General features: G+C 39.9%; 1 protein-coding gene across 1 annotated transcript; it reads left to right on the top strand.

The window, feature by feature from the left end:
• Nucleotides 1–7,468: 7,468 nt before the first annotated feature.
• LOC139018077 (olfactory receptor 52L1-like) lies at nt 7,469–8,458 on the top strand. The gene has a single exon (XM_070426718.1). The coding sequence runs from the start codon at nt 7,469–7,471 to the stop codon at nt 8,456–8,458; it is 990 nt and encodes a 329-aa protein (XP_070282819.1).
• The last annotated feature ends 6,912 nt before the right edge of the window (nt 8,459–15,370 follow it).

Consider the following 15,370-nt stretch of genomic DNA (forward strand, 5'->3'; position numbering starts at 1 on the left):
TTATAGTTCTCATCATCTGGACCTCAAGGACCAGGATGACCACCCCTCTGGGGTGGGAGACCCACAGCTCAGGCTATTTACCTGGTGAGGACAGTGAAGGGAAAGCAAATAAAATTGTCCTGAGTATTTGGAAGTTGGGAAATCTCTTCTGAGGTCTATGGTGTTTAGATATTGTGATGGAAAATTGAGAAGGGCTGGGTATCTCAACTGATCAACCAACAAATAATTTTTGATACCCTTTTTTTCTAAAAGCTTATGATCTACTGTGTTGATAAGATAAATGCATCATGTAATGAAGAAACAATTAGGACTTTGACGAACATGAATCAAGTGACTTAGGAGTTCAGGAAGAGATGAACTGGGTGCCAGTTTTAAACATACGAAAACTAGGGCCACTTTCTACCACATGACACCGACATATGAAAAGTTTGTGGGAGTGGAGAGGCTCTCTCATCAGAAAAATTTTGGCATTACAGAAAAAGGGTTCAAAAATTATGGAGATACTTTAGAGTATCCAGTTTATGAGAGAAACTCCTTATATAGTCATGTTCATTCTCACTCCAGAATTGCAGCTAAAGCTTTAATTTATTCCATGTATTTTTTCAGCCTGGTTTTGAGTGAATGACCCTCTATGTATTATGTAGTTTTATGCTCTGAGAGTAATACTAATTCTTTTATTTCTTCACTTTTAGTCTCAGGCACAGAGATCTGAGTTCAAGTTTATTGCACACAACAATAATTGTTTTAACTTATTTTTTTTTTCTGTCTTCATTCCTAACTCTCTTGCTCATTTTCTTCTGGTTTCTACCATTGGCACTCATTTTAGTATGTTTGTTTGGCCTGAAGTATTTACATGTCCTTGCAATATATGTAGTATTGATTAAGTGTTACGTATTCCTGATATAAATAAATACCCCTCTTTAGTTCCTCAGGTGTCCATGCTTCCTCCAGCCATGGGTATTGTGGGTTATTTCTAATAGAAATGCATATTTCTGTCCTTATCCTCAACATGCCTACTCATTTTGAACTTCAGTTCAAACCTCACCCCCTTGAAGATTTTTATAATTAGATCAGTCACTTGTTTTCTGAACTGAGAGCTCTGTGTATATTTACCAGTAAATAAATCTCATTATTTAATAGACTGTGTCACTTTAGCATATTTCCTCATCAGTCACATTGACATATGTATGTGTTGAAAATATGAATATGTAAATGTCCAAAGTGTAGCACAGTAGGTACTCAATAAATTTTTATTGAAGAAATGAAATAATTTGTCACAAAATTACCTTTCTTATCGCAATCACTATTAACACTCTTGTCTTCACTGCTGTCATCATGACTAACACCACTTTCGCTTAGTCTTTTCTAATGGTGTAATTTTAACTAGTGGTATTTTGGATGCTGTGCAGATACAGTAGAGGTCATGGTTACTCTTACAATGAAGATTCATTGCTTTGTGCGAGCATAGAACAAATAGAGAACTAGCACTTGCCTTCCTTTTCATTCTTCATCTGCTCCCCCTTCCTTCATTATTTTCTCCCTTGTCCTGAGTATTTATCAGGCTCTCAGTGTGACAATGAAATAAAGTTGAAAATATAGAAATTATGATGAAATGTGATAGTGTTGTGGTAGAGATTGGGTCCCAATTCTAGGGGACTAGTTCTCAACAGGAGGTAATGGGCAGGAATGGGACATGAGTCGGGTCTGGTTGAAGCAATAGTATAAATGATCAGGGCTTAGCAGAAAAGGGGCCTGGGTTATTGAGTGGGTAAGAGGTGGGTCTGGGCTAAATCTTTCCCTGAGCAGCTTCTGCTCTATGCCATACTCTATTGTCCCGCTTTGCTCTGTTAAATATTAATCTTCAATATTACTAGTGAGAAGATAGCTCTTCAAAGAAAAGGCAAAAGTGGACACTCCTCACCAACTTTTACCTGTGCTTCATGGGCAGCGAAGTTGAAGTGGAAGAAAGTTCTGCAGAAGAGGGGGAGCAGCGACAGGATTGCAGAGGAAGATTCCTCAGCGGGTGGAGGATGAGGGCTTAGAGGTGTCTAGGTGCTTTTGGCCAAACTAGTTTTGAACAATGTTAGTCTGAATATATCTGTTAGCATAACATTTCATGACATGAGTTGCTCCTGTTCACCTCTTACTCTATGGTACCGTGAAAACTTGACAAGAAAATGCTGCACATAAACTCTCATTTAATGCCCACAAATGCAAATGAAGAGGATGTTTTCATTATTTTCAATTTCTTTTCCTCTCGTGAAAATCTTATACTTTCTACTGACTGGGGACCATTTATTTTATCGCACCTCTTCTACCTCTGTTTTAGTAGTAAGTTCACTGTTTTGTTCCCAAATGAAATTTTTAATTTTTTTTCTTATAAAACAGACCAGCAAACAAACAAACACAATGGAGGAAAGAGAGTCTATTCAATACATGGTGGTGGGAAAATTGGAAAGATACATGTGAAAATAATTGATATTAGACCACCTTCTTACACCATACATAAGAATACATTCAAAATGGATTAAAGACTTATAGGTTAAACTCGAAACTATAAAAATTCTAGAAGAAAACACAGGCAGTAAGATCTTGGACATTTCTCATAGCAATGTCCAGCGTTGGGCAAGGGAAACAAAAGAAAAAATAAAGGAATGGGACTACATCAAACTAAAAAGTTTTTGCACAGCAAAGGAAACCATCAACAAAATGAAAAGATAACCCACTGAATGGAGAACATATTTACCAATGATACATCTGATAAGGGGTTAATATCTAAAATTTATGAAGAACTAATAAAACCCAACACCCCAAACAACTAACAATCCAGTTAAGAAATGGGCAAAGGACCTGAATAGACACTTCTCCAAATAGGACATACAGATGACCATTAAACATATGAAAAGATGCTCAACGCCACTAATCTTCAGAGAAATGCAAATTAAAACCATAATGAGATATCACCTCACACCTGTCAGATGGTTATCATCAATAAATCAACAAACAACAAATGTTGCCGAGGATGTGGAGAAAAGGGAACCCGCATGCACTGTTGGTGGCAATGCAGATTGATGCAGTGACTGTGGAAAATAGTATGGTATTTCCTGAAAAAATTAAAAATGGAACTGCTTTATGTTCCAGCGACTCCACTTCTGGGAATATAACCGAAGAAACCTGAAACAATATACTCATTGCAGCGTTATTTACAATAGCCAAGATTTGCAGCCCAAGTGTCCATCAGTAGATGAGTGGATAAAATAGCTGTAGTACCTTTACACAGTGGAATACTACTTGGCCATAAGACAGAAGAAACTACTGGACCTTTTGCTACAGCATCGATGGACCTAGAAAGTATTATGCTAAGTGAAATAAGCCAGTCAGAGAAAGAAAAATACCATATGATTTCACTTATATGTGGTATCTAATGAACAAGATAAACTAACAAATAATTTTAAAAAAGAGCATTTTGGGTCTGAGTTTGACTTGCAAGAATGAGAAATATGGGCTTATAGAGCAATGTGAATTTTTCTAGCTCACTGAGCATGAGGTTTCCTAACAAAGCCATTAGGATGTACAGCCTTAAGGGTGATGACCAACACTGGACAGATGTGGGCCTTTTGGGCAGGTGCACATGCCATTCCCTGCTCTGCCTGTCTGCCCAATTATCTATCCCTGGAGCAGTAGACTTAGCTCTGTGCATCTCCAGCCAATCTGCAAGCTATGTCCATGTATGTATGAGTGTCCTCTGGGACCCACTAATGGTAATAACATCTCGTCTGCCCAGTGCTTTGTTCACAGTCACCAGCCCTGCCTTGGGGAAGTATCGAGAATAAACGTGCCTTGCAGAGTGAAGATGACAGAACCAGCTAAAAGTTCATTATGAGATTTCAGGTGGGAAAATGAAGTCAGATTTTGGGCTTATGGTTTTAGGGAAGACTGTTGATGGCTCCCTTCTTCTGCTTATCTTATAGCCCTTGTGATAGGAGTTATTTCTTGGTTGACTATTATGGCTCCAAGTCTTCCAATACCTATGATCTGACACCTCTTAGTAGTCTTTTTTTTTTTTTTTAAATATTTTATTGATTCTTTACAGAGAGGAAGGGAGAGAGGTAGAGAGTTAGAAACATCGATGAGAGAGAAACAGCGACCAGCTACCTCCTGCACATCTCCCACTGGGGATGTGCCCGCAACCCAGATACATGCCCTTGACCGGAATCGAACCCGGGACCCTTCAGTCCGCAGGCTGATGCTCTATCCGCTGAGCCAAACCGGTTTCGGCAAGTAGTCTTAAATGTATGCCGTCTTGTCTCAGAGTAGCTGCTCTCCTCAGGTCTGACTCCTCAAAACAAACTCCCTATGGTCCATTCCCCTTAGCTTCTGCCCTTCAGATCACATATCACTGTAAGATAACGTGTGTGTTCCTGCATCTCCCTGTTACCACTGAGATCAAGTCCATGACACTGTTAAGAAGGAGATTAAGGAGACAGGGACAGGTAATAGCCCATAGAGGAGCCTCCTTGCCTGCAGTGACAGAAGTGATCAGTGGTGACCACAGGAGACTGCAATTTCTTTTTTTAAAAAATATTTTTTATTGATTTTTTACAGAGAGGAAGGGAGAAGGATAGAGAGTTGGAAACATTGATGAGAGAGAAACATCGATCAGCTGCCTCCTGCACACCTCCTACTGGGGATGTGCCCACAACCAAGGTACATGCTCTTGACCGGAATCGAACCTGGGACCCTTCAGTCTGCAGGCTGACGCTCTATCCACTGAGCCAAACTGGTTAGGGCAGGAGACCTTAATTTCTGACACACCCAGGATTCGGTGATTGTCTTTATGGCAGAGAGATTTGATAGGGTTCCTTTTCCATAAAGCACCCAGAATTTCACTTCAGCTGAGAAGAGTTGAGGAATTAGTCCATTCCTCTGGGACACCCCCCTGTCTGCTACATCCTTCCCATCCTGTAAGTTCAATGTGTTTTGTCAAGTTCCCTCGATACCTGGTTGTTTTATATACTCACCTATTTATTTAAAAATGTAATCATACAGTTATTAATTTATTCAGCAAACACTACTGATACCAATTAGATTCCAGCACTTCTGGAACTTGCCTTGTGACCGCTGTCATAAGCTAGGCACAGTCCCAGCTATTCAAGGATGGACAGGTTTTCAGCGCAAGGTAATCAGTGCAATGACAGGCTGGCTAAGAGTTTTGATACTGCATGACAGAATTGGGGGACAGCTTTATAGATGACAGCTCACTTGAACTGAATTGACATGAATAAGTAGGAAGGCACAGCATCAGTTCTTTGCTAATTGTACGTTGCCTTCTGGTCAGAGAGCTAAATATATCTTCACTTTTATGTTCATGGGAATAAAGTCCCTTCTGGTTTCTTCTAAGAATAACAGAGGGATCTCTTGTTTACTTTAGCAGTTAGTGCTTATTAAGCAGCTTTAGGCTTTCCCTCTAGACTCACAGAACACGCAGCACAGGCTCTCTGCTGCTCTATCTGCCCACTGCAGCCTGGCTTCATTCTTCATGGCTCTGTTGACAGGTCCTCTCTCGAAGAGATGAGTGGCCTTCCACAGATGCTCAGCTGTTCTCTGACTTCTCAGCTGGAAAATGAGAAGTGGCTTGAAACTTGTAGTAGAAGGGATTGATTAATAGAATTAACTTTCTCACTGTGTAAAATGTTAAGCACTTGAAATGTGACTTTTTATAAGATTATGAGATTCTCCTGGGGTGGGGGTGAGATCTCAATAAAGCTATGTCACTGTTACTTGAAGCTAATAGTGGTTTTGAATCTGGAAGGAAAACAAAGGCTGGAAGATATATGCCTACCAGGGATTTCAGACTTTTTAGGTGTATGTTCATAGGTTTGGTGGCAATATTGTAGTCATTATTGATTTATTAAAAAAAGACAATTGAAGTGGTATATTCATGCATAATTCACCAGAACTGAGTCATTTCTGACTCTTTTTATAAACACACACACACACACACACACACACACACACACACATATATATATATATATACACACACACACACTCCACCCCTCAGGTAACAAATATAATTATTGCAGACTGTGAACAGCTTTTAAGACAAACACACACAAACAAATATATCCAGTTTCAAGTTTTTTGTTTCAATGCCCAGGAGGTGACTCACATCGAGAAAGTTAATCATAGCACCTATTTAATTAGTACTCTTTGTTAATATAGGGGTGTAAAAAACACTGAATTAGCATCACACCATGACAAGACTGACAGAGCAAAAGTTTGAAACAGAGAAGTTTGAAACATGAAGACAAAGAGAAAAGGAAAGAGGCCAGTGATCAAAGTCAATGATCTTTTATTATTAATGTTAATAACAATAGCTTTATTGACATAAGAGACTTTATATAAGATAACTCTTGAAGATCTTGTATGCCAGTCTTAAATGTGTATTTTTTCATGGATTAAACTCACTAAAGAATTTTAACTTCAGATGTGACATGATGACATCTGCATTTCAGGAAAAACCCTCTGACTTCAGGGTGGAGAGTGGTTGGGAAGGGTATAATAGCAAAGGCAGGGAGATTTAAGGAGATGATTCAGGTAAGAGGAGTTGGGAGTGTGAACTTGGCAGTGACATTGGGGGTTAAGAAAAAGGAGTAGATATAAGAGGTTTAAAAATAAATTCAATAGGAACTGGTGACTAGATGAAAGGGATGAGAGGTATAAATGAGTAAGGATAGTTTCACTTTTCTACATTAGGTTGGATAGGTAGATGGTGATCTAATTCACAAAAAGATGGACAAAAGGGAGGTAGAGCAGATTTGGTCTGGAATATATTGAGTGTGTGGTTAGCTGTTTAGAAAGCACATGAAAAAATGGATTTGTGTTTCAAAAAGCTATTTGGGTTAGATACAAAGACATGAAAGAAAATAAAGTATTTAAATAGTTGAAACCACTTAAAAGGATGAACTCAACCAGACATAATGTACAGAATCTGGAAGAGAGGGGAAGATGGAACCCTGGAATGAACAACACATAATGGATAGGTAGATGGAGAAGGTGCTGAGACTGGGGATACAGAAGAAACAATTGTAGAGTGCTATGCAATGAACTGAGGGAAACATTTGAAGAATAGCAGATTGATTTATAATGTTCAGTAACGCCAAGAGTTAATACAGAAAATCCTTTGAGTAGACAGTTCCAAATTACGAGTAATTGAATGGCAGACTTTAAACATGTCTCTAAAATCAGCATATGTTTACTTGTCTGTAAATGAAATGAGACCTATACTAATTCAGATATGAGGATGTCTCATCTCTAAAAAAGTTATTTCAAGAAAAGGAAATGTTCTTCCTTGTATCTTTATTCCCTTTATTCCCTTGTGTTGCAGTTTAAGCCTCTTTCTTCTTCTCATGAAGATGGCAGCCAGGTCTGGACAATGTGATAACCCACCAGCAATGGAGAAATCATGATTTTGGTTTCTTTTCTCTCTCCCCTTTCTGCACCATTCATGACGACACTTAGTAATTCCAGCTGGAGTCTTCTCCATCCTTCTTTTTTCCTAATTGGCATCCCAGGTTTAGAGGAAAGCCAGCACTGGATAGCATTGCCACTGTGTGCCCTTTACCTCTTTGCTCTCGCGGGCAATGTCACCATCCTCTTCACCATCTGGACTGACCCATGCTTGCACCAGCCTATGTACATCTTTCTGGCTATGTTATCTGGCATTGACCTGGTCCTGGCCTCCTCCACTGCACCCAAAATGCTTGCAGTGTTCCTGGTCGATGCCCATGAGATTGGGTATACTCTTTGCCTGATACAGATGTTCTTCATTCATGCGTTCTCTTCTATGGAATCAGGTGTACTTGTGGCCATGGCTCTCGATCGCTATGTAGCCATATGTCATCCTCTGCACCACTCCACCATCTTGCATCCAGGGGTCATAGGGCGCATTGGAATGGCAGTGCTGCTGCGGGGATTAGCCCTCCTCCTCCCCTTTCCTATCCTTTTGGGGAGACTTACCTTCTGCCGGGCCACTGTCATAGGCCATGCGTATTGTGAACACATGGCTGTGGTAAAACTTGCTTGCTCAGAAACCACAGTGAATCGAGCCTATGGCTTGGCAGTGGCACTGCTTGTGGTTGGACTAGATGTCCTGGCCATTGGTATTTCCTATGCCCTCATCCTCCAGGCAGTGGTAAAGTTACCAGGGGTCGAGGCCCGATTAAAGGCCTTTAGTACATGTGGGTCTCATATTTGTGTCATCCTGGCCTTCTATGTCCCTGGAATGTTTTCTTTCCTCACTCACCGTTTTGGCCACCATGTGCCCCATCATGTTCATGTTCTTCTGGCCACACTCTACCTCCTTGTGCCCCCTGCACTCAATCCATTTGTCTATGGGGTGAAGACTGCACAGATCCGCCAGAGAGTACTCAGGGTATTCTACATAAAAGAGTAGATATTAATACATTTATTTTTTTCAGAGGCTCCTGCCAAAGACACTGCCCATGGATGTATTGGTGGAAGCCATTCCACAGTTAGAAGTCCATCTAGTCCTATTAGTCTCATGGCAAAGTAGTCATGAGCACTTGGTTCCACAGGGGATTGAGATGTACCTGGATAGCTGGATTTGTGAATATTTCCTGCATTCATTTTTCCTCCTGATCCCAGCATTGCCCTACTCCTTGTGATGGAGAAACTGGTAGACAGGATAAATTGACTCTGGATATGATGTTTTTCTGACTGTGCAACATCACACAGAATGCAGAATGTGTGGTTTTAGTTTTAGAGTGTCCTCAAATCCTAAAATTGCTGCGAGCTCTAGGTCACTGGACTTCTGTGTGGTAAGGGCCCTCTCAAAGCATTTGAGATGTCCACAGTGTGTGAGAAAGGTACTGTAATCAGTTCTAAGCATAAAATGTTATAATCCCTAGTTAAAAAAGTAAAATAAGCCTGTGTTTAAAATTCATTGTATTTTAATTTATTTATATATTTACTTAGAATAAAGAGAGAATAAGACCATGTATTGAGTATATGTGTGTTTTATAAGTGTTAATTTAACAAAGCAAAAGTAACCATTACATTACATAGAGAGTGGTTATCTAATAACTATAAAATGTGCTAGAGTCTGGTGTTGGTAAACATAGCCTTATTAATAAACTAGGGGCCAGTGCATGAATTCATGCACCTTAAAAGGAACTGTGGGCTGTGAGGCTGCTGTGGGCACAGGGGCGGGTCTTGACCCATCCTCAGTGCCCCTGCTGCCCCCCGCCCCCATGGCCCCTGGTCCCCTCTCTGCTGGCAGTCCTGCTTCTGCCACTGCCGCTCCCAAATGCTGACAGAGCTAGCCCCACTCGCACCCGCTGACGGTGTTGTGCTATTGGGGCTGGCTCCAGCAGCGGGTATGAGCAGGGCCGGCACAGTCAATGGTGTGAGCAGTGGGGTGCCCCGATCACTCCACAGGAGCAGGGGGAGATGAAGAAGCTCCGAGGGGCAACTGGGGCCGGCAGCCGCCACTCACACCTGCTGACAGTGCCGAGTGATTGGGGCTGGTGCTGGGTACCAGCAGTGGGTGTGAGCAGTGGCTCTGGCGCCGGCAGTGGGTGTGAGCGGAACTGGCACCAGCAGGTATGAGTGCCAGGTGGGACCATGGCATGCGAGAGCAAAGAATTTTCAACCACCCGAGGCTTGCCTCAATGACAGTGACCAGTGCCCCACGTTGGTCTGGTAACCCTGCTCACCTGCTCCACTATCCTGCCACCACTGATGCTGGCCATGTTCTGTGCTCTGCTGGCTGCTGCAGATGCCCGCCATGTTCCGTGCGCGCCCTCTGGTGGTCAGCACACATCATAGCGACCAGTTGTTCTATTGTTCTGCTGTTTGGTCTATTTGCATATTAGGGTTTTATATATATAGATATGGAAATAGTTATGCCATCTGAATAATGAATTTTTCTTTCTGAAATGTGGATATGGAGTGAGGTCAATTAGGCCTCTCATTTCTGCTTACAGGAACTGGTTAAAAACCTACAAGAGGATTGTCACAATTGGTGTATTGCCTCCTGTTTGTTGGTTATTGTCCTAAGATTTGGCTTAACTCTTGTGTGACTTAAAAAGAACACTTTTTAAAAAAATCCTCACCCGAGGATATTTTTCCATTTATTTTTAGAGAGAGTGGAAGAGAGAGGGAAAGACAGAGAGAAATATCAATGTGAGAGAAACACATCGATTGGTTGTCTCCTGCACATGCCTTGACTAGGGCCTGGGTCTGGGATGAGCCTGTAACCGAGGTATGTGCCCTTCACCAGAATCAAACTCAGGACCCTTTGGTCCACAGGCCAATGCTCTATCCACTGAGCAAAACTGGATGGGCAAAAACGCATTTTTATTTGTTCAGTCCTGGTCAAGTCACTGCTACCTTCAGGTAGGATGCTATTTTGGGATTCAATAGTGGTAGAAGGGGTGCAGTGGATGGTTAGTGTTTTCAATTTCTCCTTTCTTTGTAAATTTTATTCCCAATAAAGAGTTGTCTGTTACAGAGACTGAGAATTAAGTCTTTAATTTGGTTGGCACACATGGATGAAATAGAAAGGAATGGTGTGAGTTGTTCTTATTGTAGGAGGAATTACACATTGTCATCACCTTGGTTCTAGGTCTAGGACTTAAACTCTGGTAAGTTGTCCTGGGGAAGCCCAGGCTATGGTGTATCACACACATTGGAAAGCAACTTCCTTTAGTCTAGAGGTACTTGGTTTTGCTAGGTTATAAAAGGAAGCAGTTTGTTTTCTCTTCCCACCTAAACCACTGGTTGAAGCTTGGGACAGGGATAGTATGGTGGAGTCTAAAGCAGTTTCCTTCGATCATGAGATGGAATTATGAGCTGAAGATGCAGGACGACACTTCAGAAGAACCTGTGCTCCTGAGACTGTATGGCCACCAACCCTAACTTACACCTGAGACATAAGTAAACTTGTACCTGGTTTAAGACACCATATAGGGGTTGGCAAAAGTAGGCTTACAGTTGTGAGTATGCAAAACAGAGTTTATTCTTGTATTATTATTATAATCATAATCTGCATGTCTTTGTCCATACAACTGTAAACCTATCTTTGCCCATCCCTGTATTTTGGGGAATCTTTGTTGCAGCTGAGTAACCTTATAGCCTAGTAAGTATATGTTTATCATCTCAGATCTTCCACATGGGATATGTATTCTACCGGATGTATGTTTTTTAAAATTTCCTTTTGAAAAGGTTTGTAGTTTTTATCTAAAAATCTTTTTATTTTACTCTCATTCAAATTTATTATCAGAAGATTGTTTGCATCATTTTTTATTGTTTTATTTTCTGTGTCTGCTGTACACCTATTTCATTATATTTGTGTTTATTTTTCTGTTTTCCTTGGTCATCCATACTAAACATTTATTAATATTATAAAAACATTAAAAAATTAAACATTTAAATACCTAAACTGTATAGTTATTCAGCTAAATGTTAGCATTGGCTCTTTGGATTATCCTTTTCTTGTTTTTACTGCTGGCTGAGATTTCTTTATGATTCTACCACCTCAAATTTCCATTAAAGAGGCCATTTAAAAAAATTATTACATATTTTATAAATGTCCCTTTTTTCTCCATGCACTCTTCTCTCTAATGGATTAGCCTTTCTACTTGTTTAGTGTGTGTGTGTGTGTGTGTGTGTGTGTGTGTGTGTCTTTTTCATTCTATTTTCTTCAAATATCTATAGATTCTGACTCTTATCTATTTGTTCATATATGAGAATTAATTAGTGTGGGTACTTAGGGTGAGTTTCTTCAGAGGCTTTGCTTCTGTGCCAAGATTGCAGAAATCTGTAGGTCATTGTGCAGGGATTTGCTGACAGGTAGAATTCCCTGCAGGCTGTCAAGAGGAAAATGAAAAGGTGATCTGTGTTCTCTCTCTTTTGCTAAAAAAAGATTTTATGCTTAGAACCAGAGATGCTACAGTATGCTTTGTGGATCTGTGGAGCTGGCATTCCATGTTTTTTCTCTAGTTCTAGCCTGGAGAACCAGCCTTATCTTGGAATTGACTCTAATTCTCTCTATTTGGTCTCACTGCAATGACAGGGTGTGGAGATACAGAAGCATCTCCTTCATTTTATATAGAGAGCTGATTTCCTTGTTGCTGAGTATAAAACTGACCCAGCTTCTCTGGCAATACAAGAGCAATTACCTTCTCGATTTGCTAATGGATTGCTCTTCATTTCTATTATCTTTTCTATTGATTGATTCTAAGTGTGGAGTGTCCCCTGGATCTTTTAACAATAACATGTTCCATGACACAGTACTTCTTCCTCAGGCACAGTTGAAGCTCTAGCTCTGCTCTTCAGGCCATGACTATAGTTTTTGTGAACCTGTTGCTATCCCATAGGCTTCTTCTCTGTAGACCCTCATCAGAGTCAGGAAGAACTAAGCAGAGGCACAGAATTCAGAGAGATTATCACCTTTTCCTGATCATGACTGTTCAAGCTTCTTTGACAAATAAGGGCCATAGTGTTCCACTGGGTACCCTGCCAAGCGGTTATGCCTACCAGGGTTTGGAAAAGGTAACACTGACATTTCAAGGGCATGTTATCCTAGATGCATAAGAACAATGGACAGGGTTGGCTTAAGGTAAAGATTGACCTCTGATAAGGAAGCTATGGGCCTGGGATATGATTACTTGCCATGACTTGCCCAGTTAGGAATTTATGATCAGACCATCCTGTGTGGTTACTTTTGGTCACTGCGCTTGTCAGGCCTGCCATGTAGCCTGTTGAGCTTGTCAGGCTTATTATATAGTCTCTTGTTTTTTGTTCACAGGTAGTAGGACATTTAGGGCTCAGGCTCATCCAATAATCAAACCCAAAGGTTAGACATAATTTTTATTTGCAAAATTCTGTAGGGTGAAAGCAAGGACCACTCTGTTAAGAGGTCCTTAAACATTGGTTTTGGTGAGTAGATTCCACAATTATTAAAGGCATTTGGAATGTAAGAGCAATGATCTTCTTTGGTTTTTGAAGTGTCTCTTGACTGTAAATGGTAATTACTGGATAAAAAGTTATATATTATATGGTGTTAAAGTGTAACAAGAAGTTAGGGAAAGGTGGAAGTCTGGGAAGCTGCTTAATTCCTTCAATTGCAAAGGGCACAAAAAGTGAGTAGAAAGTATTTTCAAGGAATTTCTTTGAAGAATGAGAACTTGATTTTCATTTGAATGTGGGAGAGGGAGAGAACGATGACTATATTTTCATGCTGACACTCTGTGGGTTTGTTTGTCATCAAGTCTTTGACAACTCAAGAAGTTTTGACATAGGTTTTCTTCTTATGGGTGAAGATAGAGATTGGTTCCCAGAACTAAATATAATTAACCTAGAGGCCTGGTCATGCAACTATCCTTGCTTAACCCTGTAAAAAACCCCATAGTAACATGTTCTTCCCTGAGACACTCATTTTCATTCTAAATATACATCCTAATATCTCCACACTCAAGGAAGAAAATTTTGATAGACTCTTCACTTAAAAATAAACCTAAGTACCATCTTCATCTTAAATATCCTGAAGTAGTCACATCCCACTTGATTTTCCATTTCTGTACACCACTGCCCTTCCTCCATCCTAAAGTTTATTTTCTTCAAATTCCTTAGATATACTTTGGAGTCCCCAAGTCACTCTGACCTCAGATTCCCCCAGAGGCATGTTTCCTTTTATTGAAGAAGAGAGAACCGCATAAAGAGATAATTCCAAAGATCTTCAGAGGGGCTTCCTTTGGTATTCAGCATAGTATGGACCGGTGCATGCATGTGCAAAATTATCCACAAATATTTGAGGAAACAAAAATAAAAACAATAAATCACGTAATCACACAAGGAGCTCTGGGATGGCCCTTTTCAGAGTTGCCTAATTTGAAGCATTTGGGCCAGGCCTCTTTTCTGTCTTATGAGCTAGTCTTTGGATAGCGTTTGCCTCAGGAAAGAAACAACTTTGGAGGAGGCAGCTCCCTTTAAAAAAAAAAGTATTTTATTGATTTTTTACAGAGAGGAAGGGAGAGGGATAGAGAATTAGAAACATCGATGAGAGAGAAATATCGATCAGCTGTCTCCTGCACACCTCCTACTGGAGATGTGCCCGCAACCAAGGTACATGCCCTTGACCGGAATCGAACCTGGGACCTTCAGTCCGCAGGCCAACGCTCTATCCACTGAGCCAAACCGGTTAGGGCTGAGCAGCTCCCTTTTGCAGAGCAATGCACCAAGAGGAATGCAGTTGAATACCGTTATCAAAGTAAAATAGAAATTCCTGACCAATTTATAAAAGAAAGGAGAGTTTTAGGGATCAGAATAAAAATGGTTAAACTATTATTGTTTTTATATGATATGATCATACAAAATAAACAGATTTTAAAAATTAGTTATATGTTCAGTAAGATAATCAGGTATAAGATGAACTTTAAAAAGCAATAGTTTTCTTTATACCAGCAAAAATCATCTAAAAATGTTAGCAATTAATATGCCATTCACAGCACGAAGAAACTTCTTAATATGTAGAAATTGGCATCACAATAAACACACAGATGTTTAAGGATACTACTTTAAAATTATGCTTAAAATATTTAAGTGAAGATCTGCTTAAATGCAGAGATAAACCCTGTACATGAAAAAGACAAGTGAACATTTCAAAGATGTCAGTTCTCCCTAAATTAATTGATAAATTCAATGCATTTTCAAGAAACTTTTCAGCAAGACCTTCGGGCACGTTTGTTATAGTTATTCTAAAATGTATATGGAAGGTGAAAATTTCACTGAATGGAGGAGAGTTTTTAAAAAGATTAGAGTCACACCATACCAGATAATAAGACATAATATAAACTCATAGTATATAAAATGGAGGTGCTTTCACGATTTATGGTTAAGTCGTGAAACCATAAAAATCTTAGAAGAAACCATAGGCAGCAAAACTCAGATATCTCTCATAGCAATATGTTTGCAGATACGTCTCCTAGGGCAAAGAGAACTAAGGAGAAAATAAACAAATGGGACTACATCAAAACAAAAAGCTTTTGCACAACAAAAGAAACCTTCAACAAAACAAGAAAGCCCACTGCATGGGAGAACATATTTACCAGTGAAACATCTGATAAAGGGTTAATATCCAAAAGATATTAGGAACTCATACAACTTAACAAAAGAAAGACAAAAATCCAATTAAAAAATGACAAAAGACCTAAATAGACACTTCTCCAAAGTGGACATACAGATGGCCAAGAGACATATGAAAAAATGGTCATCAGAGAGATGCAAATTAAAGTGACAATGAGGTATCACCTCACACCTGTCAGAGCAGCTATCATCAACAAAT

Source organism: Myotis yumanensis, unplaced genomic scaffold (genome assembly GCF_028538775.1).
Source record: "Myotis yumanensis isolate MYYU_CA2020_CCGP unplaced genomic scaffold, mMyoYum1.0.hap1 SCAF_10, whole genome shotgun sequence".
In the NCBI taxonomy this organism is placed as follows: Eukaryota; Metazoa; Chordata; class Mammalia; order Chiroptera; family Vespertilionidae; genus Myotis; species Myotis yumanensis.

What these genes read in the sequence shown, in the direction of transcription:
- LOC139018077 (XM_070426718.1), top strand. Translation starts at nt 7,469, where the DNA reads ATGATTTTGGTTTCTTTTCTCTCTCCCCTTTCTGCACCATTCATGACG.